This window comes from Mirounga leonina, unplaced genomic scaffold (genome assembly GCF_011800145.1).
Source record: "Mirounga leonina isolate KUSES-001 unplaced genomic scaffold, KU_Mleo_1.0 Mir_55, whole genome shotgun sequence".
Classification (NCBI taxonomy): Eukaryota; Metazoa; Chordata; class Mammalia; order Carnivora; family Phocidae; genus Mirounga; species Mirounga leonina.
Window position 1 is genome coordinate 11,002,518 of NW_023270816.1, and position 26,928 is coordinate 11,029,445.

The following is a 26,928-nucleotide window of genomic DNA, read 5'->3' on the forward strand; positions in this document are numbered from 1 at the left end:
GGGGAGAGCGAGCCCGGGGAGCACGAGGGAGGGGAGAGCGAGCCCGGGGAGCACGAGGGCGGGGAGAGCGAGCCCGGGGAGCACGAGGGAGGGGAGAGCGAGCCCGGGGAGCACGAGGGCGGGGAGAGCGAGCCCGGGGAGCACGAGGGAGGGGAGAGCGAGCCCGGGGAGCACGAGGGCGGGGAGAGCGAGCCCGGGGAGCACGAGGGAGGGGAGAGCGAGCCCCGGAGCACGAGGGAGGGGAGAGCGAGCCCCGGGAGCACGAGGGAGGGGAGCTGAGCCCCGGGAGCACGAGGGCGGGGAGAGCGAGCCCAGGGAGCACGAGGGCAGGGAGCGCGAACCCGGAGAGCACGAGCCCCGAGCCCCGGGAGCACGAGGGAGGGGAGCTGAGCCCCGGGAGCACGAGGGAGGGGAGAGCGAGCCCCAGAGCACGAGGGAGGGGAGAGCGAGCCCCAGGAGCACGAGGGAGGGGAGCTGAACCCCGGGAGCACGAGGGCGGGGAGCTGAGCGCCGGGAGCACGAGAGCGGGGAGAGCGAGCCCGGGGAGCACGAGGGCGGGAAGCGCGAACCCGGAGAGCACGAGCCCGGGGAGCGCGAGTCCGGGGAGCACGAGGGCGGCGGGCCGCTCACCGACACCAGCCCCGCGCCGCCCGCCCCCGCGCTCTGGCCCCGCCCCCGCACTCACTGCCTCCCTCTCGAACATGCTGGGCCTCCTCTCCCTCCGAGGCTGCGGCGGCGTCGGCTGCGGCTGAGAAGCCGGACTCAAAAACGGTTTCCCGCCTCGCCCGCGTTTCTCCATGCTGCCCGCACTCCACCACGCCCAGCGGCCCGCCTCCCCTCGCCCCAAACGCCTCGGCCGCTTCCCGCGAGAGCTCAAGTCCCGCGCCTGCGCCGCGCCGGCCAGAAGTGCGCCGGGAGGGAGGGGCGGGGCGAGGCGAGGCGTGCGTCATCCCGCCGCGCCGGCCGCCCGTAGCTGGAAGTGACGGCGGCAGAGCGGCGGGGAAGCGGGGTGCCGGTGGGCGCCTGAGCGCGCTGTTGGCCTGCGCGGCGCCCGCTGCGGCGCGGGCGGGGGAGGCGCAGCGTCGGCCGCACCCTGCTGGCCTGGCGGGCTCTGGGCCGCGGTCCCCGGGCCTCCGTGGTGTCTTGCGCAGCGCCGCCGCGGGAGCAGGTCGGCCTTGCCCGCCCCTCGTCCGCGGCCGGCGAGAGGATGAGCGCCCGGCCCGGCCCCGAAGACGCACCGCTTGCCCTCGTTTGTCTTGGCGCCGCCCGGGCCCCCAGACTGTTCCAGGCGCGCAGTCCCTCGCACCTCCCAGGCCCCAGGCTGAAGCCCGCGAGTCGGTAGTGGAAGAGCGAACGCAGTGTTCCGCTCGCGGGTGGGGTCTTCGTCCTCGAAAGGAAGCTTTCTCTGCTCCCACACTGTGTCATACTCACCCCTGCAGGTGCTACTTGCAAATCGAAATTCGACGTTTTCAGGCCATTTTGGTTACAAAACTCAATCACAACAGCCTCAGTGGCTGTAGGTCGGGTTGTACGGGGCTGCCTCATAGGGTTTTATTCATTTCCTGTCCTTGTGGAATTAAATGCAATCATCTATCCTCACTTTTAGCAATAGCTACTGTTTTTGAGTGCTGTGCGTGAGATGCTTTTCAAGTATTAGCTCTAATTACTGCAACACTAGAAGATCATACCCTGTACCATTTACAGTTAGAACGGAGGCTCGGAATACTAACTTTTTCAAAGCAAGTGGTACAAGGAGTCTGAAGAAGAGTTCAGATTGAAGGTCCTAAGTATAGGTCCTTTCCACCGGCCCACAGTGCCCTGGACAAGACCCTGGAGTATCAAGGAGTAAAGGTACGGGTGGGCGCGTACGGGTTCTGGCCTCTAGTAGGGGGAGAGGCCATTCATAACTAACAGGAAAATGTACGGTCACGAGTCGCAAGGTATTGCAGTACCTAATATTGCCGGATTTGAAGTGGGATTTCATTCCCAATTAACATGAGGTTAATTATTCAAGACAATATGTGCTTGCAAGTTAACGTAAAAGCCAGCTTCTAGAATTGTTATTCCCAAAAGCTGAAGGTTGTAACGACTTGAAGAAGTGCATTCCCTTCAGCTCCAGGAAGGATGAGCCATCGACGATTCAGTTAACTCTCATTTGCTGTGTGCTGGGAGCTATGCTGTGTCGTGGGGGAACATTCTGGGTGAGATCTGACCTTGGTGCTCTAGGATCTGACAGTTTGGTTAAGGCTGCAGGGCAACTATATTGCAAGGGCGAATACAGCCAAAAGAGAAGACATTTCTTAAAGCTTCTGTTGCCATATCCAGGGCCTGCAGTAGTGGAGGAGATGGGCTTTTGTGCAAAAACGTTTGCCTGCCACCTGTCACTCCAGAACCAGAGCTCCTTGCTTAGAGTTCAGATGCTTTTTAAAAATGCAAGGAGTCCCTTTTGATATCAAAGTAACCTTTAGGACTGCATTTCTGTATCGGGCAGAAGACAAACCACACTAGGCTTTGAAGGAAGACAATTAAGAGTTAACAAGTGTAGAATTGTTAGAGAAAGAATAAGAAGAGATGTCTACAAGTATTGTGGACTTGGCAGCTGCAGGAAGCATTCACTCCCTTGTGGGACTGAGAGAACCAGGGCAGTGGTTGCAATTTTACAACTTAGCGACTTGGTGGAAGGTCCCACCCAGTTGAAACTTGGATCTATGAGGAAGGAGGTTGTGCTGCTCAGCTATGGGGCGGGCCTGACAGTTCTGGGAAGCAGACCTTTGAAGAGCAGGCGCTGGACAGCTGATGGTGTGTCATGTGGGGGCACGGTGAAGAAGCTGGGCCTGCAGGTGCTGGGAAAACTGCAGACTGGATTCTGCAACTCTGCTGCTGCTGGGGAGAAGCTCCAAGGGACAGAGAGTGGAGGGGAAGGCCCAGGTTGCAGGCAGCAGGAGCGGGTCCCGTCTGCCCCCTGCTCTCTTGCAGTGTCCGTGGTCCCTGAGCGGCTGAGCAGCGTGCGCCCTATGGGTCACAGCATAACTGCTTATTTGGCACACATTCCTTGGGTCTGTGGAAGATTGGTTGGCAGCCAGGGCTGAGAGTGGGGAGTGAGGCTTCTGGGCAATGGGAGGAGTGAACTGTGTAACAGAGGGTTGCTGAGAAGGATGCAGGAACTCAAGATGACCAGCTTCCAAACCAGGGAGCTGCTAGGGCTTAACCCCTCATGTTAGAACACACACCCCTTGACTTGATACAGCAGATGAAGACCCCGTGATAATTTTAGTCCCACAGTGTGACTCCTTTGCAGGTTTATAAGATGATGTTAGTGTAATGTGGGGATAATTGTGAGGATCTTGGTATTATTTAATCCTCATGTAAAAGCATGGTTTGCTGCTGCTTATACCACATAAGGATTCAGAACTATGCTTTTTACCTGCATTTTAGTTTATTATGCTTGATTTTCTGCTTTTCCATTCTGCATTAAAAAAATTGCTCATTTCAATAACTTTGGGACAGTATAGGAATGCTGAAAGGAACAATGCACTATCCACAAGATGTACCAAGCTTCGGTAAACTCCTATCTTCACAAATATTATTAAAAATTTCACATCTTCAACATTTATTTGATAAAGTTTATGTAAACTATCTTTGTTTGATATTTAATCACAGTATTTTAATCATACAGCTCTCATGATAGCCAGAAAGTGTGTTAACAGTAGCTGTACCTAAGTACATTCTGAACTTAAGGTAGAATGGGATTTTCTTGTGACTTGAATATATAATCGATATTACTGTTTTTACTTCTTTTAAATAGTGTCTTCTGTGTCTTATATTTCAGATGCTAATAGAGGATCCGATTACCACTTGTCTTTCTCCCTCAGTCTATGATATGATCTGTAAACTCGGGTTTGAAGTCAGAGAAAGTTGTGATATCAATCGCATTGTAACTCAGAGGGGTGAAGTATGCTGGCAGACCATCACAGCCTGTGTGACTTACACACAATCAGGTCTGTACGTTCTCTGCACCCCAAGCAGCTGTCAGTGCTGTTTGATTTAAAACGTCTTGGCTGTAAAACTTTCCTTTCTGACCATTGTTTCTTTTAGTTAGAGGTTGTTACAATACAGACCTAGCTCAGGAGAGGAAAGGGATCAGGTGACATAGGAGGGAATGAGGCCAGAGGAGCACAGGAGAGATACCAGAGCACTGAGCCAAGGAAGCCGTGTGTGAGAAGGAGGCCGTGGGCGTAACAGTCTCGCTCCATGCCAACAGTCAGATGGAAGAGGGAAGAAAGTAGGGGTCCTAGGAATTCTGGGTAGGAAATGACCAGTAGGATATTACACAGCTGTCTTCAATGTTCCAGGCTTTATTGTACATTTTTTAGAGCAGGGATGTGGCTTGGGAAATTTAATAATAGTTATAAAAATTGCAAATGAACATGCTCTGGCCCAGCGGTTTCATCCCAGGAGTTTGTAAGACAGGCACACATACAGGTACGAACGAGTGTTTGTGCCAGGTTACTGTTGGTGCTGATTGTAAGCAAAAATGGAAGAAAACAACCCAAACGTTGGGAACAGCCAAGCATACAGCATGACTACGACAGGCACGCGAGAAAGCGTTAGGTGGTGGTGCGAAGGGTGGGGAGCCCATCGCCCTGAACCACGGGGCTAAGCGAAAAAATAGGAAGGGCATATCATTGTATTTGCTGTGTATGTATAAGTATTTCTAAATACCCCAAGGAATTAATAACTGTAGTTGCTATAGGAAGGAGAACTGGGTGGCCAGAAGGGAGACCTTCACCCTTTTATATTTTTTGGGTATGAGTCGTGTGAATGTTCAGCTTCAAACTTATCAGAAAATTAAAACAAAAAAATTCGTATGTTCTAAAATAACATCATTGGAAATCTCATAGTCTAATAATGTCAAGTAAAAAATCAGGTTAAAATATTATATATACAGTATGAACCTGATTTTGTGTAAACTTACAAGTGAAGAAAATATTTTCTCTTGATTAACCTTTTTGTATCTTCCAACCTTGTACACTTCTAATAGTGTATTTTTCTTTTATTAGATAAGCACCATGTAACTTACTTCCAGCAATATCTGGGTATCTTTATTGTAAGTTCAGCTATAAACTGGTTGTTGATTTCATGGAAATTTCGTAATTAAAGCACTTTTTCTTTGATGCTTAGGCACTTTCATCCCGCGGTAAGGAGCTGTAGTACTCACACTGCTCTTCTTCTCCCTGAAGCCCAGAGTCTGGATTACCGGGGCACCGTGCTGCTGCTGGGCCCCGTGTGTGAGGCCGTCCACCGACATTTGTTATCTCTGACCAAGGGGCAGTTTGACACGCGATACACGCCGTGGCTGCAGTGGACAGCTCTTCCAGAGGTTTGGCCTGTGAACAACCTTTAGAAATAGAAGACTTGGCGAAGTCCGCTTAGAGGCCCTCGTTACCTGTTCATCTTAAAGGGGTCTCCTCCATCCTCTAAGCCCTCCGCCTGTGAAAAGGCTTGAGGGATGCAAGGGAAACTCGGAATGTAATGTAGTCGCCATGGCCTGAAACATCCTTGGAACGAAGGAAGTTTTTGGATGCAGTATCCATACTGGGGGTTGGAGAGTAGCTAGGTATGTGGGTGCTGGTCCTGGGAAGATGAGGATGGACGGCTCCAGAAAAAAGCAAAGACCTTATGGACAGACAGTAAGGTGTTCTTGAGACAGTGGGACAAGGAAACCAGGTGGGGATGCTTGGTTTGTGGAGGATGAATGGAAACGCCCAGACGTTTTGGCTGGTTTGTTGGTTGGTGCAAACCAGCCATTGCACTTGGCACATTTAATGACCACAGTAGGGCAGTAGCTATAAAAGGTCTAATTATAAAATACTTCAAATTTCCTGATGTAGATAGAAGGGTCATTGCTTCTCCCCTTGTAACAGCTCTTACATGACAGGCTGAGCTGCCTCACGTTTGTTGACTTTTAAGAACTAATCAGAATGGGAAATAAGATTTAGGTCAAAATATTTGACTTTTCAATTTACAGTTATGCCAGATTTATTGCTTTCAGTAAACATTTAAATGAAGAAAACGTTCAAAACTCCTTAGATATTAAACACTTTTTTGATTCTTTAGATATTGTTACAGTTGAGTCTTGGACAGTGCAGGGCTAAGGGTGCCCACCCCCTGTACAGTTGCAAATCTGCATATAACTTTAGACTCCCTCAGAACTGAACTGCTAATAGCCGACTCTTGGCCACAAGCCTTACTGATAATGTAGTTGATTAACACGTATTTTAGATGTTTTATGTATTATATACTGTATGCTTGCAATGAAGTCAGCTAGAGAAACGTTATTAAGAAAATCATGAGGAAGAGAAAAATACACTTACAATACCGTACTGTATTTGTGGAAAAAATCCGCGTGTAAGCCGACCTGTGGAGTCCAAACCCGTGTTCAGGGGTCAACTGTGTATCTATATAACAAATGTTTACCTATACCAAGAAAGTCATGAAAATACACTAATTGAAATCTTTAGAAGTTTGAATTTCATAAATCGTATTGCTTGAGAAATACTTGGGGAAATGTTTCTTACTGATCACAAATTCTAACATATGTCTTGTTCTACACAGTTATTTCCTGAAATATTTGATGCTTTGGGAAGCCCTCAATGTCCCGCTATTCCTCTTAGCTTAATGAAACTGACGGCATGTCTAGAACGGGCTTTGGGTGATGTAAGTGTGAGACCTCTTTCTTTGGTTCACTGAAGTATCTGAATGAACATCAGACTTTTACAGCTGTCCTCAGATTTCTTGATTTTAATTCTTGTTTTCCTATGAAATGTAATCATTTGGCACAGATGTTTAATATTTTTCTTTTTCAGTGATTATGAAATCAAAACATTGGTGTCTTCAGTGTTTTTCTCCCTCATTTGTACAAACAGTGGCTTTATGGGTGGGTTTTTTCTTCACATTGTTTGGCTCATTACAATGCAACTGTAACACCATCCTTCTTTGAATTGTAGGTGTATTTACTGAATGGGAAGGAATGCCCCTTTCTTTTGAGAGATCTGCTTGCGTCTGAGGAGCTTGCCGAGGTCTTTGGTCGGTCTGTGGTAAGCTTGTTCACCTAAACCTGATAGAGTAGACACAGCACAAAGCCGCTCGTAGTAGCTCTACTTTTGCTCCTCAGAAATTGATGCTGCATAGGAAAAAGTTGATGACAGCTGTAATTTGAGCATATTCTCCTTTGCCACCTCCCCTTTCAAAATTGCCACTTTTCCAGCCACAAGACACACGTCTCTTATCCTGGGTCTTGGCGTGGCATAATAGCCTCTGGTGGGACAGCCTCGGGGGGCCAGCTGGATGAACAATTTGAACTCTATTGCTTTCATTAATTATACGTTAATAATTATCATAATAGCATATTCTAGAATAAAATTTTGACCATTTAGGGAGGGATATTAAAGTTTTATACTAAAATATCCATTTTTTTTTTTTAACATGTGGGAGTTTATGCCGTTCTGCAACTGTTCAGACTTACAGTGAAAAAAAACTAGATGCCAGTTTAAAACCATGCAGAGCTGTATACTTTGTCAAAATCTTCAACAGGCCACAACCGAGTGAGGCAGGATCAAGGTGCAGAAGAATGCCAAGATAGCGTCCTGGGCAAAGCTGAGCCTGCCGAGCCAGGACGATGTTTAAAATGCTGGTGTAATATGTTACCAGCTAGACTTGCTATTTTTGGATAAGAAATCTGTTTTCAGTAAAGCTCTCCCACTTTACAGTGGTTCCCTGTCAGCTTAAAGAGCACTTTGTTTAGTGGAGAATATGGAGTGAAGACCAAGTACAAAATTCCTGTAGTTATACTGACTTCTGAAATAGATCCATGTGTTTGGCCTGTTGTTTGTTGTCGGCCTGGGTGCTGTTAGCCTCTTGCTGACCTGCAGCCACTCTCAGCCCCAGATCCTTCTACTAGTCCATTGGCTTCTGTATTTCTGATTACCCAGGTGGTATGAACAATTAATTAAAGTTAGTAGTAAACTAAATTAAAAATAAATATAGCTAAGAGAGTATTATTATGATTATTAGTATTAGGTATTACTGTTCAAGTATTAAAAATTGATGTGAGCATGAAGAGTTTCTGGAGTTGCATGGAGAGACTGGTTGCCAAGGGTTCTGATGCTGAGTTGAAACCCTCTTTGTAACTTCTGCTCTGGCTTGTCCTCCCCTTTGAGAGAAATTCAGGATCTGTGCATCCATTTCCTCCTCTCAGCAAGAGTCCTTCAGGCGTCTGAAGATAGCTTTCCTTCCTTCTCCCTGTCTTCTGGAGGCATACTCTTCCTTCTCATATGACTTGGTTTTGAGTTATTTTAGTCTCTGCATATCTTCTATTATCCTGAATGTGTTCTGAAGTGTTGCCCTCCAAACCAAGAGCGAGCCCATGGAAATGCACAAGTCTTGCCATCTGATAAGCGGGATCCCCATAGTGGGCGTCTTTATAAGTGGAGGGAGAGAAGCAGGTGAATGGTGAGCTTCCAGCCAACAGCTAAGTAGGGGAGGTCTGGGCTGGGAGCATCCGTGGGCCAGCCCCTCCTCACAGGGTCTGCCTCCTGTGGATTTCCTGTTCCCCACTTTGTGCTTTGTTTTATCTAGGTAGTAGGCACGCTTGATGTGCCGGATGAAAGCAGCATAGCCTGGGACAGATCTCATCCCCCTTTATAGCTCGTGGTCCCTGAGGCCTAGCTTTCAGCTCTCCATGCTTGTATTCCTCATCTGCACAGTGGGATTAATAGTAATGCCCTCCTCATAGGTTGTTCTGAGGATGAATGAGTAATAAATACACACAAAATGTGTTTGACGTGTTAAATGCCCAGTAATGTTTGAATACTATTAGACGATTACTAGTACTACCGTATGCCAGCCAGAGTGTCGGGTCTGCTCTAAAGAAGAAAGCAGACGTTCTCCCACTACTATATCAGTTTATTCCGTAGTTCCGTGAATATTTAACTGTGCAGTAATCTGTTCTTAACCTGATTAGATGGACGTGCTGAAAGTCTTCGTCGGATCTCCACGTGGACTCAACCTGCGTAATACCCTATGGCACGGCTTTGCTTCCCCTCATGAGATCCCCCCAAAGTACGTTGCTAGGAAAGTAATTTTCTCTCCTCTTTGATGTACTTAAGAGTTTGTTTTATCTTGAATTTTACATTGGGCAAAGATGTGTTTTGGGAAAGATGAGAGTTTTGAGGCAGGAATTTGAAGATCAAACTGAATCGATAAACACCTGGTGTGTGACAGGGTTGGGACCCCACTGACTTCCACCCCAGAGGCAGCTGTGAGGCCGAGCCTCACAGAGGTGACAAGGGGCACTGCCTGCTGGGGGGTGGGAGACCCCGAGAACTGCTCTCTCGAGCCTCCCAGCCCTCGTGTAGCTGAATTCCCACACACAGCCAGGGGGAGTTTCCTACAATTGAATAGTGTTGTACTTCCTTAATTTTAAACTTGTTCTTTTGAAAGTAAATCTCTTTATGTGTATGACAGTCCATTTTTCTAACAGATTCTGTGGTGTTTTGCACTAGATACTGTTCAATGATGGTACTGTTGACCGTGGGATTGGGTCAGCTGCTGAAGAGTTACTTGCAACAAGCTAAACTTGTGTTGGCACACCGACCTTTCATCGTTCTCACAAACCTTGAGGATTTGGCCGTTTTCCCTGGCAAGTATTACACTTCACAGTTTCCCCTGAATGTGTCTTCATAAAGGTAGGGATAAAGTCAGGAAGTGGCACGGGGACTTGAGCCCTTTCGATGGACTACTTTCCAGAGGCAGGAGAAGATGAACTTTCAAAGCTGCTTAAACTTTGCTACATAAAACCTCACCCCCTACAGCGGGGCTGAATCTCTGAGGTAAATCATGGCAGGAGTAACCCAGATCACCTTATCCTGGCAGTCTTAGCCTTTTTGTGCCACAGACCCTTTGGTAGTCCGCTGACTGCCAGTAATACATACTTTTTAAGACTTTATTTTTTAGGGCAGTTTTCAGTTTGGAACAAAATGGATGGGGAGGTGCAGAGATTCCCCGGAAGCCCCCGCCCTGACACATGCAGCATCCCCCCGCAGAGCACATTTGTTGCCAGGGATGAACCTGCACAGACACGTCATCATCAGACAGGGTCCCTAGTTTACCTCAGGGTTGAGTCTTGCTCCTCTCCCTTATGAAAATGTATCTTACTTTTCTTAGCGTGGTCAGCTGGTCAGCCCTGCCGTCCTCTTCTCATAGCTGTGGCCTGAGTCATGAAGAGGCCGTCGTGCGCCTCCCCTTGCCCCAGGGGTGCCACGGTCACCTACGACTCGTGGGCCTCCTGCCCTGAGTCTGCTTACGTTGTTCTTCAACTGATTAGGGTGATTGTGCTTAAAACTCTTGTTATTTTGCAGACGTTACTTCTGAGGTACTTTCAGTGTTAGAAGAAGTGATGAAGAAATCCACTTTCATATTAAAGGTCATGTTGCCGTACTGGGAAGCTGCATTAATCGGGTTCAGGTCACACAGGTAAGTGAGGAGGCTGGTCCTCTCCAGGACGGCTGAGCTTAAAATGCCTTCACAGTGCTGACTGAAACGTTACGCATCAGCCTTTTGGTGTAGTCGATACCGATAATCATTCTTTGGAATCAACTTTTCGGTGTCATTTGAGTTCTAACTATGAGAGAACCGTGTGTCCCGTGTTAAAGAATCCTGCAGCCAGGAGGAGGTAAGTTCGACTCGGTTTCTTGGGGAGCAAAGCAGATGCACGTGGACATCGCGAGGCCCACGGCCTTTGCCTCCCTTCAGGTTCTGTTGTCCGTGCGTTCGTTCGTACCTTGAGAACCCACCCAAATCCTGCAATCTGAGTATTTCTTACAAGTAGTGGGAAGAATTGGGCAGATCTTTGATGACCTTTTATTCTGGAGCTTCTCTTATGTCAGAGCAGTGGAAAATAGATTTAAGCTCACGAGTCTAAGGAGCCTGTGATTCTGCATTGTTTCTCGTGTTCGCGAGTATGGTCACCCCTCCTTGCCTTGGTCACACATTGGTAATATCTGGAACAAAGCACCGTTATTTGGGGTCGATGCCAGTGTTTACTTTTAAAGCTTGAGATTTGCCTATTTTACTTCAATTTCACAGGTTTGCCGACTGTGCCATGTTGTTACTGACACAGTTAGAGACGGGACTCAGGAGAGTTTTTGCCGCTGTTAACCAATGTCCAAAAAGACTTCTGACTGCTGAGGTACACATGCTTCCGTGATTGATGGTGGTTGCCGCTGTATTGAGTTTTCTCTGCCTAATTAAAAGTTTTTAATATCTCATTTTTGTTTAGCATTAAATGAATTTTTTAGCTAAGAATTTTCTTTGGAACGCTCGAGTGTTGTTTTTTTGTGGCTTCCTATTATAATGATTTTATATGGTGTATAATTATTTGTGATTGTTTTTGATCGTTCTGTATTTCCAAGTATTTCAGACTTGTCAGGAGAGTAGAAACCGCGTAGCCTTGTAGCCGCAGGACGCAGCTCTGGGCCAGAACTGCTAGGGAGCTTGGGGAAGCTTCTGGGTGGCCCTGTGCCCAGTCACCTGGCAGAGGCAAGAGGGTGCGTGTGTCGGGGCTGCCCCCGGAACTCTTGTTCCTCCCACTCAGCTTCGTCTTTCCGCCCCTTTCCAAAGGCATTCCTCGCCATTCTGTTCCCAACGCTGTGCTCCCTGGATCTGCTGCAGTAGATCTTACTCCCTCCCATGTCTTAGCCGCCCTGCTTCCAGGGGAACAAGGATTGGAAAATACTTCGAACCAATGAAAGCGAAAGCCTGACACAGGCTGAGCTGTCAATGCGGCCGGAGAGGTGTCGGGACAACAGTCTGTCCTATGAACGGCAGGTGCTGTCCCAGGCAGTCGTCTCCTCAAACTCAGCTCCTCCTCCTCCCGAGTTAGGCTTACCCCATTTGCTGAACGTTTTTAGGTCTCAAACTCCTTTATTGCTACAAAGCTCACTTTTCCTCCCACAAATTTGTTCTCTGGTGTTCCTTATTATCCCCGTCTGCTCAGGCGCTGGGTACCAGCCTCCAGCACCACCTTGTGCTGCGTCCCCTTAATCCACTCAGTGTCCAGACCCACCCGTCTGTTCTCAACGCTGAGCCCTCACCCGCCTCCTCTTCCGGTGATAAATAGTCTTACGTCTTTCATGGTCTCATCTGCTTAGAACTTTAGGGGCACCCCAGTACCTGCAGCGAGCTTTGAGCTTGCACGGGGCGTTCGGGGACCCCATGTGGACCCACGTTCCTCCGGTCTGTCTCCTCCTGTCGGATTCCTCCGGCATACCCGAGGCCCCTCGCCAGTTCCAGAGCGTTCTTTTTGCAGGCTTTGCCCACTGTCCCTGCCAGACCGCTTCAGGCCACGTGAGTGACCTCCAGAGCCTCGACCCCTCCAATGCAGCAGCTTCTCTTCCCTGCGTCCTGCCTCTGTTTTATCTCCGGGCACTTCGGTGCCTTCCGTGCCTGTTGGGACAGGTTTCTATCGCAGGCTCCTCAGGAGTGCAGTGCTCACGTTTGTGTCCCCTGATGCCCATGCCTGGTGCCTTTCCCGTCCACTCTGCCCTGGGCAGTGCCAGGCAGTGTCGTGCAGCGTCTGTCTCCAGCAGAAAGAGCGAGAACCCCGGTTGTCACAGCTCTCACTCGAGTACGCTTGGTATTACTTCACGGGGGTGTAAACAGATTCGGTCATTTACAGGTTATTTGGCCACACAAGTAAATAGCATGACTGTTTTTATCAAACAGTGTCTTAAATTGTAGGCCAGGCTCTTGTTCAGAATAAACAACGGCGTCAACTTACTTATAAGGCAATGCATATGTGAAAAGGCTTTATAAAGCTGTAAAGTGCACAGGTGGTTACTGTTTACTGAATACTTACAGCATAAGGTCTCTGAGATCAGTGGAAGATCGGAAGATGAGTAAGACGGTGTGACTTTAAGAAGCTTATGTACGAGGGGTGAGAGAGAAGACATTTATACCCATTCCTTAAACAAGGTAGAAGTTAATGCCTGCAGTTTATGGAGATCAGTGAAAAGTTCGGTATTTAGTAGGCAGTTGGATGCTTAGACTGGGGCTCAGGAGAAGTTTTAGGGTCAGTAGCATAGGCTTGGGGGCTGTAAAGATAACAGACTTTATAGGTTTCTACGTCGTAATAAATGTTGGAGGAAATTTCCTATGTTAAATTGAAAATATGTTAAATGAGACACTTTTTTTTGAGAGCTGGCTTCCACAGAATGCTGATTTCATCACAGTGTGTGTAAAATCTTACTGAATTCCCCAGCAGACTTTCAGGATGGGCACTACTCGTGTCCCGTTTTGCAGAGAAACCTAGGTGGGAAGGTGCGCAGGGTCTCGCTTCCAGGGAGCACGGAAGCCGGGAGTAGATGTTGAGAGAGCCAGCTGCAGAGCCTGTGTCCGTAGACGGGACCGATCACACCAGGAAGCGTGCAAAACACAGGCCGTTTATGGGAGAACACGTCCAGTTTGCTGACTTGCACACACGTGTGTGAGTCGTGCTGTGTGATGAGAAGAACCTGAGCTGAAGCATGTGGTGAGAGCAGAGTTTGAACAGGGCCCCCCTGCCAGGCTCACCGTAAGTCCCCATCTTTGATGATATGCCACGATGCCAATGGCATTCTTCCCAAGGTGCTGCTGTGTTAAGATTTATTTTCAAAAGAAGGTTTCATATTTTTGGCCATGTACTAGAATTGATTTTTCTCCTTTGAGTACTTACGTTTTGTTTTAATTATTTCTTTTCTTTCCTTTTCTGAAGTCCACGGCTCTTTATACCACCTTCGACGAAGTAAGTAAACTTAGGGAGTATCTGGAAACAAATACAACATTGTTTTTTACTACACAGGAAATGTTGATAGTCATACATGCAAAAAACCCCACTTTATTATAAAGCGTAGTTTTCAGGCTAATTTTGAGATCCAGTATGATTTACCTAGTTTCTGAAGTTATGGAAAGAGCAACATTGGAAAATGCCAAGAGATACTAATATTATATGCTATGATTATTTAGAGGTTACATTTTAGATTTAAGATTAACACTTGCTTCTTTTGCACATGAAATATACATGAACTGTGGTTGTAAGTGTACAACAATGCATTTAATCTGTGAATTGGGTTTGTGAATCTAAAGCTGAAAATCTGGGCGAGTAAAAACTGCCATTGAAAATATTTTTTATCACTTTAGAGTATAGAGGCTTTTATGTGTGTGTAATCCTGGATAATAATTCTCATGAAGCCTGAAGTGTGATTTCACAGTTAGCCGACAGGAGGAAACAAAGGGAGAGTCTCTGGGGAGAGATTTGGGTGTTTAGATTACTTTGCCTTTAAGATAACTCTTAGATTCCTTAGTAAATGGGTGGTGGGTGGGATTAAGCAATGTGTCTGTTTACTTGTAGACTTTATTCCATTAGGTAAATAACTTGTATAATTTAATACATAATATGTTTGATGCTGTGAGGATTAAATTAGATAATGTAGTCATATCTGTATGGGATTAGGGTCTGTTGCGTTGGATTGGGTGGTTGGGTTCCAAACTGGTGTGTTAAGAAGTGGTGTATAAGGTAACTCTGATGTATACTTCTATCCACATACACACACATACACATGGATGCACACTCACACATGTGAATATACATGAACACATACATACAAATAGGAACACACACAAAAGCACATGTAAATACATACATACACACATACACGTACAAATACACTTGAAGACACATACACACATACATGCATATACTTCTAGATATACGTAAACACACATATACATACAATACAGAAGCATGCACAGATATATACACACGTCCCCCTACACGCATGTAAATACACATCAGCATATGTATGCACAAATACACCTATAAAGACACATCCACATACATATAGACACATCATCACACGTATCCATATATGCACGTAAGTACACATAAACACCCACATACACATACAATTAAGATACATACATATTCCTATGTATTCCTAATGTCATCATACTGGTTAAGAAAACGGGTGGCTGGCTAGGTCTTTAAGACTGTCCTTATTTCCTTTGCTCTGGGCTTCTGTAGCATGTTGTAACCAGAGATCCTCCATCCTTTGACTCTGAAGGTTCTGTATGTACATGTGTGTGCACTAATTAATTAATGTATTTATCTTTGGTGTTTTAGATATTGGCAAAACACTTGGATGATGGTAAAATCAATCAGCTTCCTCTTTTCCTTGGAGAGCCTGCAATGGTAAAATACTAGGCCTTTTCCGAGCTCATATTCTTCTATTTATGGATGTGGTTAGCACTTCTCCAAAATGAAGTTAATCCTGGCTTGTGATCTGCTCACAAAGAGCACTTCTGAACCACCCCCGCACTGTCCCAACGTCACACCCGCGGCAGATTGCAGCTTGGGCTTCAAGGCCCTTTTTCTGAGGCCTGCTGCTGGAGCTGCCCTGCCCCCCCGGCGCCGCCTGTGAGTGGGTCGCTGGGACCGTGGTGCTGGAGGGGCCAGATAGTGGTGTCCAGCCGGGTCCGTTTCCTACTTAACACTGTTGTTTTTTTATGAAACTATTACAATGGCTACTTTGGACTCTCAGTAGAATTTTTATATTTCTTCCTTTCCACTGAGCGTTATTAGCAGCCTGGGTTCTAATGGGTGACATTAGTGGGATTCTGCACGGTCTCTGGGTGTCGTTTCTGGCAGCAGGAAGTGAGGGTGAGTGAGCGAGTTTATCTGACATTTGTTTCCCTCCTGAATCTCCGGGACTGCTCCGTCCACCAGCCGCTCGCCCGGCTCAGCACTTCTGACTCTTTCTGCTCCAGCCTGCACTGGGGAAGCAGCAGCTGTCCTCACTGTGGGGGGCTTCACAGAGGAGGGCACAGATCTGAGAGAGGCCTCAGGACAGGGAGGGGCAAGGGCTGTGTTGAGGCAAGAGGAAAGTTAGCTTCCAGACGTGGACACCTCTACCTGTTCCTTCGGGGGGATGTGAGTAAGAGTAAGACCTGGTGACTTTTACTAAAGCGCTGGTGCTGTCCACTTCCCTGTCAGTCCTCCCCAAGCAGCAGGGGGCAGTTAGAGAGACTGGGGCTTCCCAGGGAGGGTCCTGCCCCAAGCAGCGGGCCTCAGTTAGAGAGACCAGGGCTCCCCAGGGAGGGTCCTGCCCCAAGCAGCGGGGGGCAGTTAGAGAGACCGGGGCTTCCCAGGGAGGGTCCTGCCCCAAGCAGCAGGGGGCAGTTAGACCGGGGCTCCCCAGGGACGGTCCTGCCCCAAGCAGCAGGGGGCAGTTAGAGAGACCGGAGCTCCCCAGGGACGGTCCTGCCCCAAGCAGCAGGGGGCAGTTAGAGAGACCGGGGCTCCCCAGGGAGGGTCCTGCCCCAAGCAGCAGGGGGCAGTTAGAGAGACCGGGGCTTCCCAGGGAGGGTCCTGCCCCAAGCAACAGGGGGCAGTTAGAGAGACCGGGGCTCCCCAGGGACGGTCCTGCCCCAAGCAGCAGGGGGCAGTTAGAGAGACCGGGGCTTCCCAGGGAGGGTCCTGCCCCAAGCGGCGGGGGGCAGTTAGAGAGACCGGGGCTTCCCAGGGAGGGTCCTGCCCCAAGCGGCGGGCCACAGAGAGACCGGGGCTTCCCAGGGAGGGTCCTGCCCCAGGTGGCGGGCCTCAGTTAGAGAGACCGGGGCTTCCCAGGGAGCGTCCTGCCCCAGGCGGCGGGGGGCAGTTAGAGAGACCGGGGCTTCCCAGGGAGGGTCCTGCCCCAAGCTGCAGCCTGCAGTTAGAGAGACCGGGCTTCCCAGGGAGGGTCCTGCCCCAAGCGGCGGGGGGCAGTTAGAGAGACTGGGGCTTCCCAGGGAGGGTCCCGCCCCAAGCGGTGGGCCTCAGAGAGACCGGGGCTCCCCAGGGAGGGTCCTGCCCCAAGCGGCGGGGGGCAGTTAGAGAGACCAGGGCTTCCCAGGGAGGGTCCTGCCCCAAGCGGCGGGGGGCAGTTAGAGAGACCAGAGCTCCCCAGGGAGGGTCCTGCCCCAAGCGGCGAGGGACAGTTAGAGAGACCGGGGCTCCCCAGGGAGGGTCCTGCCCCAAGCGGCGGGGGGCAATTAAGAGACAGAGTTCCCAGGGACAACCCAGCATGGTACCTCAGCTGTATTACCTTGATTAACTGTCTCTGAAGCTCAGTTTCCTCGTCTCTGTAAGCCGACACTGCTGTTCCCTAGATAGGTCAGGTATGGCCCATTCTTTATTTCCTCAGTTGAGAAAACTAACAAGATATTTTCTCTGTTTATATCCTGAAAGGAGTTTCTTTGGGATTTCCTAAACCATCAGGAGGGCCCCCGTATAAGAGACCATTTAAGCCATGGGGAAATCAACTTACCTGAATTTCCGAAAGAGGCAGCAAACCAATTGCTTGCATTTTCCATTGTACTTTTACTCAGATTCACTGATGAAGATCTGTCGGCAGCCCTTAAGGTAACATATAAGGAAGAGAACCATTAGATGCACTGTTATTCAGCTGTGACAGAATACAGCTTATTTTCGGGTGTAATTAACCCGTAATCACCTTTTCTTTAAATTTATGTGAGTTATTGTATGCCTCCATCAGAACACGTAATTGTGACTTGATTATATGCATATATTTACTGCAATAGGTAAACTGATATTGTGTGATCAAACGAAAGAACCAGTATAAAACAAATTAACTAAATATATCAGAAAATTTTACAAATGACAAATTGGTCAGATGGAATATTTGCATCAATCAGTAAACTAATTCTTTTATTATTTTATAATAAATAATTTGGGTTAGTTATTGATATTTTAATCTGTTTTTCAAATTATACATGTCACAGTTACTGTAAAGATTATTGAGAGGTTCAGACAAAACAGAAAACATGATAGGAAAACTGACAGCACTCAGGAAGGCCTTGTGGGGTGGAGCGCTGTTCATGGGTGGGCATCTGCTCCCACCTCTTCCCACGAGCACACGGTGCAGCTCGAGGAAGAAACCTGTTAGGGATTAGCATTCCTTCTACCTGATTTCTGTCAGCTGTCTGACATTTTTTATCAGTATATCCTCATGTGTATAACCTGTCCCTCATGGATGAGTGAGTTCTGATGTGTGGAACGCTCCTGATTACAGTGTCTCAAGTAAACATCCTTGTTCACTTGGGCACATGTGTAAGTGAATTTGTTCAAGTACAGTTCTGAAGCAAACGTACCAGTAAGACCATGTTTTTATCTCTCTGTTTTGTGTTACTTTGCTGTCTTTTATTGTTTGTTGGAAATGTGTGATTCTTTTGTGAACGATTAATGTCTTTTGCTCCATTTTATGCATTTTTATGGTTTATTAGCTGCACTTACCACTCCGATGTTTATGTTGCTCCTTATTTGTCTTGAAGTTTTTAGGTCTTTTCATTTTGGCTTATGCATTTGGAATTATTCTTTTTTTTTTTTTTTTTAAGATTTTATTTATTTATTTGACAGAGACACAGTGAGAGAGGGAACACAAGCAGGGGGAGTGGGAGAGGGAGAAGCAGGCCTCCCGCCGAGCAGGGAGCCCGATGCGGGGCTCGATCCCAGGACCCTGGGATCATGACCTGAGCTGAAGGCAGGCGCTTAACAACTGAGCCACCCAGGCGCCCCTGGAATTATTCTTAAAAGACCCTTTGCTTTCCAAAATTATGAACATACACGTGCATTTCCCTGGTACCTTTATAGGGTTTTTTCCCATTTACATCTTTTGATCCAGCTGGAATTTATTTCATCTGGGAGTGAGTTAGAGAATCTAGGTTTACTTGTTTTTGTTTTTTTGTGGGTTTTTTTTTTTTCCTTTTCTTAGACAAAGGCTTGCAAGTTGGCCCAAGAGCATTTGAAAGACAGACATCTCTGTAGTATGTGCGGTGGACTTGGTCTTCTTGTGTATTCGTACTCACCTTCGTGACAGAGTTTCATGTCTGTAAGGTTACTTTCCCATCTCTCTTCTCTTTCAGAATTCTCCCACCTCCTCCCTATTAGGATTGTAGGCAAACTTGTATAGTTACCGTAAATACAAAGCCCGAGACTAACCAAGCAACAGACAGGAATGGCTCTTGATGGATTCATTTAGGGGTAATTGATGGTTTTTACAACAGTGAACGTTATTCCCAAACGTGGTGTCTCCTCCGTGTCCTCAGCCTTCCCTCGCAGAGCCTCCCCCTAAGTGGCAGCGCCGTCCAGAGGCCAGAATCTCCTGTCTTTGCTTGTCCACATCCTCCTGTGCCGTGTGCTGGGCCGAGCTGCCCCAGCCTTCACCTGGCCTCGCTGCGGTAGCCCCCTGTTTTCTTGTTAGTGCAGCAGCCAGAGGGGTCCTCCATAGGCCCTCCCTCCCACGGTCTCACGTCTCAGATGAGAAGCCGTGTGCTCTGCCGGGCCCGGGGCCTCTTGTGCCTTCATCACTAGTCTTCACACGTGTGAGTTGCATCTGCCCCACGCAGAGGTCGGCCTACCTGCCTTGTGCACAGAACCTCTCTGCTGTGCGGTAGAACTTGGGTCTTTGAGCGAACGAAAGGTTTGCGTCTGGTATTTAGTGACTTGCTTTGTGCTGTTGAGAATTCTGGGGAGTTACTGCTTCTATGTGGGAGAGCGACTGATTGATGATTGGTGTATTGTTAGTCAGCTGTCAACTCACTGACTTTTCTTTTTGTTTCTGATAGTTTTTAGTCAGCCAGCATGGATTTTCCAGCCACACAGTTATATCAGGTGTAAATAATGTTATTTTTACTCTTTTTTTCAACATTTACATGTGTAGCAATATGACTCTCTTTTGGTTGTACTGATTTTTAATGTTTAAATTCCCATTCTATTTTTTTTTGGAGACATTCTTATTTTCCATTTTAGAGTCTTATTATGTATTTCTAGTGCCACTGATTTTGAACAAAGCGGATGTGGCCTTTGTTATTTATCATTGTTAATTGGCTTCATTTAAAACACCTCTGTTGGTTATGATTTGACCACTGTCTCAGACCTGTTTTGGTGAAGAGTCTTGCTCTGTTACAGCTGAAGTAACATGGTGAGATGGGGGCTCTCTTGTGACTCGCATTCAGCAGGAGAAAACTGGGGGCCTGACCACACGTCACGGTAACCCTTGTCTGTTTTTTCTGAACCAGGAAAAAGCAGCGATAAAGTCACTGGTTGGTCTTGCGGAGGGTTACCACGCCCACTTCCACCCAGTTGCTCAGCTTAAAAAACAGGTGAGCCGCACGAGGGCTACCGGGAGGGGCGTGCACGGCACCTGCAGCAGAGATGCCCACTGGTCCAGGCGGCCTGGCAGGCTGGGCTTCAGGGCTGCGACCGGAGGCTGTGCTCAGGAGGTGGCCTTGGCCACGTAGCTCTGTCCCTCCGAGCCTCACATCTGACATTCGGCAGAGCAGTAATGATGGTGTTTGTTGTTTCCGGTGATTTTAGTACTTGAGGTATGGGTCAGCAGGTCGTTGCCTTCACTTGGGCAATGTTCCCTTTACCAGGCAAGACCAGAGCTTGTTCCTGTGTAAATTAGATCATGGAAGCCACAGACTTTGAAGCATTTCTGCCAGGAGGTTCCAGTGTGGAAATGAGCTTGGGTGCCTTATTTTCCATGTAGCTGGATATGAATGTGCAAGGGGCAAGGATGGGGTTGTCTCTAAGAGTAGAATAGTCATGATAGTTGCTAATGCAGACATTCATCAGTGCTGGCCTCTAAATGGAAGCTGTGGGATCCACACGTAAGGGTTTAGGGAGAGATTTACAGCGGCAGCTGGAAGAAACTGCCCGAGACGACGGAGTGTCACTGATGAAGTCTTAAGAGAAGTAGTGTCAGTTAGAAGGGGCTGTCGGCAGTGGATGTGCAGAGAGTTCTAGAGGTGTTTTACTCTCCTGGTGCTACGTGAGGAAAGAGTTCAACCCGAATACCTGTGCCCCGTGGGTTCTAGTTCAGCAGCGAGTCATCGGGCTGCAAGGGAGGACGCCAGGTGCCTGCAGCACCCTGACCTGCAGAGTCAGGAGGGAGGAAGGGAAGGGACAGAGAAGGGGGACGTCCCAGAAGGAAGAGAAGCTTCAGGAAGGCAGGACTTGCCCGTAGACCTCTGCGGCCGAATCTCCAGCCTCACGAGCCCCCCTGCTCCTCGGCCGCTGCTGCCACGGCCCTGGTGGAGGCCCCTCCGTGCCCCCCAGTGGGTGTATCTGACCCTCACCCTCCCCTGCAGCTTCTTATTCTTGCTGCCCGTGATGTATTCATTTTTCGTTTAGCAGTCTTGCATCCGTTCTTTTTAAGGTCATTGCTCTGCTCACTACTGCTGCATAAATTACCCACATTCAGTGGTGTCAATGTTTAATTTGCTTACACTTTCGTGAGTCAGAAATTTGGCATGGGCTTCCCTGGTTTGGTGTTCCATCTGAGAAGATGAGAAGTTGGTGCGGCGCCTCCCAGCGAACCAGGGAGAGGTGCCGCCCTTTCTGACCTGGCTTCCAGAATCACACACATCCTCACTTCCACTGTGTTGTCTGGGGGAAGGCCACTCACCAAAGCACGTCCTGATTCAGGAGGGGACAAGGACCTCCACTCTCAACAGGGGCGTCAGGAGTTTGCTGATATGTTTTACAACTACTCCACATGCTAATTACCTCCTAATCTCCTGTTAATTTCACTGGCCTTCACTTATCTGATGGTATTGAGTAACTGAGACCCACCACCTGGTTTTAAAATGTAAGATCTGTAACAATTTTGCCAATATATATCTCCTAGAAAGTGATTGCTACGTTCGTAATAGTTACAAAAATATTTTCCAGACTGTTACTGTAAAATCTTTAAAAGCAGTAGGACATTTTTCTCTCAGGTGCTGAGCTGTGAGAAGAGCATCAGGGTTTGGCCCCTCCTGCCTTTGCCTGAAGAGGCTGAGGAGGCAGCCAGGTGAGTTCTGTCCTGGGGTCATGCAGACCTCACAGTCCCCAGTGGACGCCAACCTCCACGTGAGGTCTCAGCGGTGCCACAGGAAGACCAAGTGCAGGGGGCTTGGTAGGCCTCGGTGGGCAGGGCAGGCCACTTGGTGGAGGCACAGGGGGCGCAGTCTCCCCGCTGAGGACCCAGCCGGTGGTGGGCCATTTGGGGAGACCACGAACACAGGAACAGAGGCAGGCTTTGTGGGGAGGAGGTTGGTGTCTGCTCGAAATATTTAGTGGGTGATTAGACATAGGATCTAAAGGTCAGGAGAGAAGTAGGGATAGAGATTTTGGAATCAGGATATAGCAGATCCATCTCGTAGGAGTAATAACTTAGATGGTTTGTTGCTTTTGTCAACAACGTATGTTGCTTTTAGCCTGTCGTTTATTTTTACTATTGCCTCTGACCGTGGGTTTTTCATTTTATATTTGGGAAAACTACGTTGCAGATTAAGTGAACCATTAAACATTTGCATGGCACTGCTTGGGCTGGTCTGCATACCTTCTGTTTTTCAGATTAGAAGGTACTTCTGAAACACAGGCCTGCGAGGCTTTAATCACAGAAATCCTGAGAGCCCTGCCCCGCCACTTGCCCGAGAGCCATGGTGTTGTCAGCGACCGGGACAGTCTTCCCACCGAGAGGTGAGTCTCCCAGAAGTGTCAGGAATTGCTGGGGCGCTGACCAGCCGCGTCGGGCTCCCGCACTCAGCTCTTTTCTGTGTCGTAACGTCTGTGGGCTTGCGGCGGCATTCGGCCCCACTGTGGCTGTGCCACCACAGACCGGGGAGCCCACCCTCCGTGGCTCGTGAGGTGCTGGTGTGCGTGACGGGGCTCTCTTGCACACTCTGCCCCCCACAGTTAAGTGTGCGTGCGTGCGTGTGCGTGAGGCCTGCAGAACTGAGCACACTGTGTAACAGCCACTGCTCCCCAGAAGCTGAGCGTCGGGGGGCCCGGGCGGTGAACATGCCCCATGAGAACTTGCATTCCAATCCCCAGGTGGCCCCAGGTGATCCAAGAACTCTGCGGCACCCCTGTCCCAACTCTCTTCTGTCCCAGAACCGTTCTGGAGGTGCTCACCGTGCTCCGAAACATCAGCACACACTGCGCCCGCGTGTCCAGCCAGGTCGCTGCCTCTGTGGAGCTGAGACACCAGCAGTGGGTGGAAAGGAGACTGCGCTCCCGGCAGAGGCAGACCTACCTGCACATGCTCACTAGGTGTGTGGCTCGCGGGCCTGGTCCGGAGATGCCCCGCTGGGCAGGGGTTCTGTTGGGATGCAGCTCTGATTCCTACTTTCAGGGGAGTACTCACTTGCAGAGGACACGTAGTGTGTTAAATGCTGTTGTGATTTTGGTGTAAGAGAATATGGGTGCCACTGACCCAAATGAGTGTCTGGATTTAAAATATTAACAGCAGGTTAACTTGCGTATGCCAGCATTCTGGTTCTTTACGTGTTGTGTATTTTGGGATGTTCTACATCCTTAAGAAATTACCGTTTTGGACAAATTCCTAGAACTCTGGTTGAGTGGTATCTGAATCTGTAAAGCCTTTAACGGGTTTTCCTTGGCTGCTTCTGAAAGGTACGCTCTAACCAGCAGTTTATACGATGGTGCCTGTGACGTTACATCCTTCCCCAAATGGTATATTTTAGAAGAATTCCCTACCGGTTTCATGAGCACGAGATAGTATCTTACTTTGATCAGAATATCTTTGTGTCCTGGAGACATTGAACACATTTCCAGGTTTGAGCCATCTGTGTTTCTTCTTGTGGGAGTCGTTTACCAAATACCAGAGCATAGGACAGACACTGCAGACAGAGACCCAGAGCCAGAGGAACTGCTGGACGCAGAGCCAGTGCCGTCTTGCTCCTGAGCCGCGGTGGCTGGGAGGCCGGCGGCGGTTGGCCGGCGCTCCGGGGGCGGGGCGGGGGCCCACAGGGAAACCGCCACAGAGCGGCCTCGAGAAGGCTGAATTTAAGTTCCCTTGAAAAAGAGTTTTCACTGATGAAAGTGCAAAATTCTTACGTTTGTCACCTTACTTCATCTTTTTTAGTATTAAGCTTCTGTCTCCTGTGCTTTACCTGATTTTATTGCTGATTGCCCTGGAATTGGTCAACATTCATGTGGTTCATGGAAAAAATACTTACGAATATCAACAGTATCTAAAGTAAGTGTGTTGTATGTATAAGAAATGAAACTGTTTTAGTAAATTTAAGTGATTTCACTTCTGTTGGTTATTTTATTTCATTATTATTTTTTTAAGCCCACAGTCTTGGTTGGCTCTTTACTGTTTTTCTCTGTGGATTTTGGTGCAAGTTTGTGAACTTTTGAAACTAACACCCATGTAGGCTTATTTCAGAAAATTAAATGGGATGAGCTGGCAAACGCTTTCAGAATTCCTCACTCTGTCATAACACCACCGCCACGCAGAGAGTGATATTGCAGGGAGCACGTACCTCATGTTTAAAGTAAAAGTGAAAGTAGGACTGTTATTTTCTTAAAGAAACGTGGAACCCAGGTGGGAACCAGGGTGGCCGCCACGCAGAATGTTACGGATCGGTGGCTCCACGTGAGCCCCCCCGCCCCCACATTCTGCGCTGGGGGGGTCGTCTATGGTGGGCCATCTGAGCATGCATGGTGGGAGTAGCTCCCTGACCCCAGCATTGCGTGCCGGTAGCTCCGCATGGTGACAGCCCAAAATGATGCAGACGTTGCCAGATACAAAGTCATCCGCAGCTGAGGACCACTCTCTAGATGAAGGATCTGTGGACTTTCATTATACTATTCCTTTAACTTCTAAGTTTGAAAATATTCAGAATTAGAAGTTGGGGAACGTTGCCAGCCTACTTGGCAAACTGGGGAGAACTTGGAAAATAGAAGCATGACCTGATCCCCACCCGCTGGAGAAGAGCCTGGGAACCGTTTGATAAACACCTCTCAGCAGTGCTGTGTCCAAGTGGAAAGTGTCTTCCGGGAGACAGTGCACCTGCATTGCAAGGGCAGGTGTGGGATGCCCGGGGCCAGAGAGGCACCCCCGTGGGGCTGCAGGGCCTGCACGCTCCCCATTGTGTGCATTGCATGCTCACATGGCATTTAATCCAGGCGGGCTCTAACGCCTTTTCTGGAGTGCAGTTCCATCACATGCAACCATCTTACCTGATGTGAGAGTGCGTTTAACAAGGCGCTCGGGCGTGTAACTCGTCCGGGGTCCAGCATCTCTTCCTCTAGGTTCTGTTCTCACTTCCATTTTGCATGTGGTTCTTTTATTCGAATTTACAGACAAAAATTAAGTGCAGTACTTTATTTTTTTTTAAGATTTTATTTATTTGACAGAGACACAGTGAGGGAGGGAACACAAGGAGGGGGAGTGGGAGAGGGAGAAGCAGGCTTCCCGTGGAGCAGGGAGCCCGATGCAGGGCTCGATCCCAGGACCCTGAGATCATGACCTGAGCCGAAGGCAGTCGCTCAACCAACTGAGCCACCCAGGCACCCCTTAAGTGCAGTACTTTAAATTCCAAAACGAAAAGAGTGCATTTAAATCATTGTTGCATTTTATAATAGAATAAAGAAATTAATTAATTTTTGTTAAAACAGGTTCTTAAAGTCGATCTTGCAGTACACGGAGAACCTGGTGACTTACACCAGCCAGCAGAAGAACAAGTGGAACGAAACTATCAGTCTTACACGTACAGCTCTGTTGAAAATTTGGACTTTCAGTGAGAAGAAACAAATGTTAATACATTTAGCCAAGAAATCCGCAAGTAAAGAAGGCTTATGAAAACACTTAGAAGTCAAGATGCTTTTGGCTACATCTGAAAGCTCCGCCTGAATAGGCTTTACCAGCATGGAAATTGAAAAGCCAAAGGTAGGGTGGATTGCAGGCTCTGATTGGTCAGGGATCAAGTTCCGTTTCTCTGCAGTTTTCTGAATTGCTGTTCCCGCGTTTGTATGAACCTTAGGCTGGGTCCCTTCCTGGGACCAAATGGCCGCAGCATTTTGGCCACCATGACACAGTGTCCAGGGGGAGCTTTATAACCACATGTCACCCAGGAAACTCTTGAAAACGGTCACTGTGGCCAGGTCCCCCTGCCCCGTCTTCACTGGCCAAACTGGGTAGGCTCCCCTCCTGAGCCACCACTGGGGCAGAGAAAGAACGTGGGCCAGTCCGGCCTCATCCCTGGAGCTGAGAGCAAGGCTGGATGGTCCAGATCCTATGGGACAGAGTTGGGGAGGAAGGTATGGTGGGCAGACGGGGCCAGGCAGCAGGTATGCCCATCTGTGTGTGGCCAGGAGAGCAGGAGCCCCGGCACGTGTCTGGGTAGGAGGGTCTTGTGTAGGAGCGGGGAGAGCTGGAGGACTGAGGGTCAAGGGTGCAGTCGCCCCAGTCCTGCTCGGAGAGCTGAAATCTGATTCTCGAGGGCTCTCTGGGCCACTGCAGTTGTCTGGAGCATCCATCAGCCAGCAGCTCTCACACCCACTGTGAGGCCGTCCCCAACCTCAGGTCTGCATGTGCGCTAGGCCTCGCACAGTGACTCATGGCCTCTCCACCATCCCTACCTCCCAGGCAGGTTCTAGCCCATGTTCTAGTCCAAGGAACGGTGCCCACCCTGTGTGTTTCGGGCTTCTCTGCTGTCAGAGAGCAGTGCCGAGGCGGTCTTAAAGGGAAGGGGTGGTGCTGTGGGAAGACAGACATTCCATCACATTCCACCCATCCCTTTGCCAACTCAGCACCCACCACCCCTTTTAAACTAAACTCCAGGTAAGGACAGAGAGCACCGGGCTTCTGCCCCTGCGATGCGGCCTTCTCTGGTGCAGGTGTAGACCCTGGAGTCCCCGCGTCTGGGCTTCTGCCCCTGTGACATGTTCTTTTCCAGCAGTCACACCCTCCCTTGGACATACTCTAAATTAAACGATAATTTATGGTATTAGCCCCTCTAAATCCTCCTAATGTTAGA

General features: G+C 48.7%; 2 protein-coding genes across 6 annotated transcripts in view; one reads left to right on the forward strand and one right to left on the reverse strand.

Moving 5' to 3' along the window:
- Positions 1-908, reverse strand: part of LOC118001891 (tctex1 domain-containing protein 3) — a 16,944-nt gene extending 16,036 nt beyond the window's left edge. Inside the window, exon 1 of the mRNA XM_034992063.1 lies at positions 686-908. Coding sequence (XP_034847954.1) covers positions 686-799 — 114 coding nt within the window. The 5' untranslated portion in view covers positions 800-908. The remainder of the gene's footprint in view (positions 1-685) is intronic.
- A 103-nt stretch (positions 909-1,011) lies between these two features.
- LOC118001962 (endoplasmic reticulum membrane-associated RNA degradation protein-like) lies at positions 1,012-26,928 on the forward strand. 5 transcript variants are annotated; one of them, XM_034992165.1, is made up of 18 exons: positions 1,012-1,851; positions 3,830-3,998; positions 5,241-5,380; positions 6,616-6,717; positions 7,008-7,097; positions 9,023-9,120; positions 9,564-9,700; positions 10,419-10,533; positions 11,146-11,248; positions 13,811-13,840; positions 15,218-15,286; positions 17,321-17,494; positions 20,170-20,253; positions 21,874-21,947; positions 22,493-22,618; positions 22,973-23,191; positions 24,027-24,140; positions 25,568-26,928. In XM_034992165.1, exons 2-18 carry the CDS (start codon positions 3,830-3,832, stop codon positions 25,749-25,751), a joined length of 2,028 nt encoding a protein of 675 aa, XP_034848056.1. In that variant the 5' UTR covers positions 1,012-1,851; the 3' UTR covers positions 25,752-26,928. The 5 variants fall into 5 exon arrangements, with proteins under 5 accessions (XP_034848056.1, XP_034848057.1, XP_034848059.1 ...); XM_034992166.1 differs by having other exon boundaries at positions 23,033-23,191; XM_034992168.1 differs by lacking the exon at positions 17,321-17,494.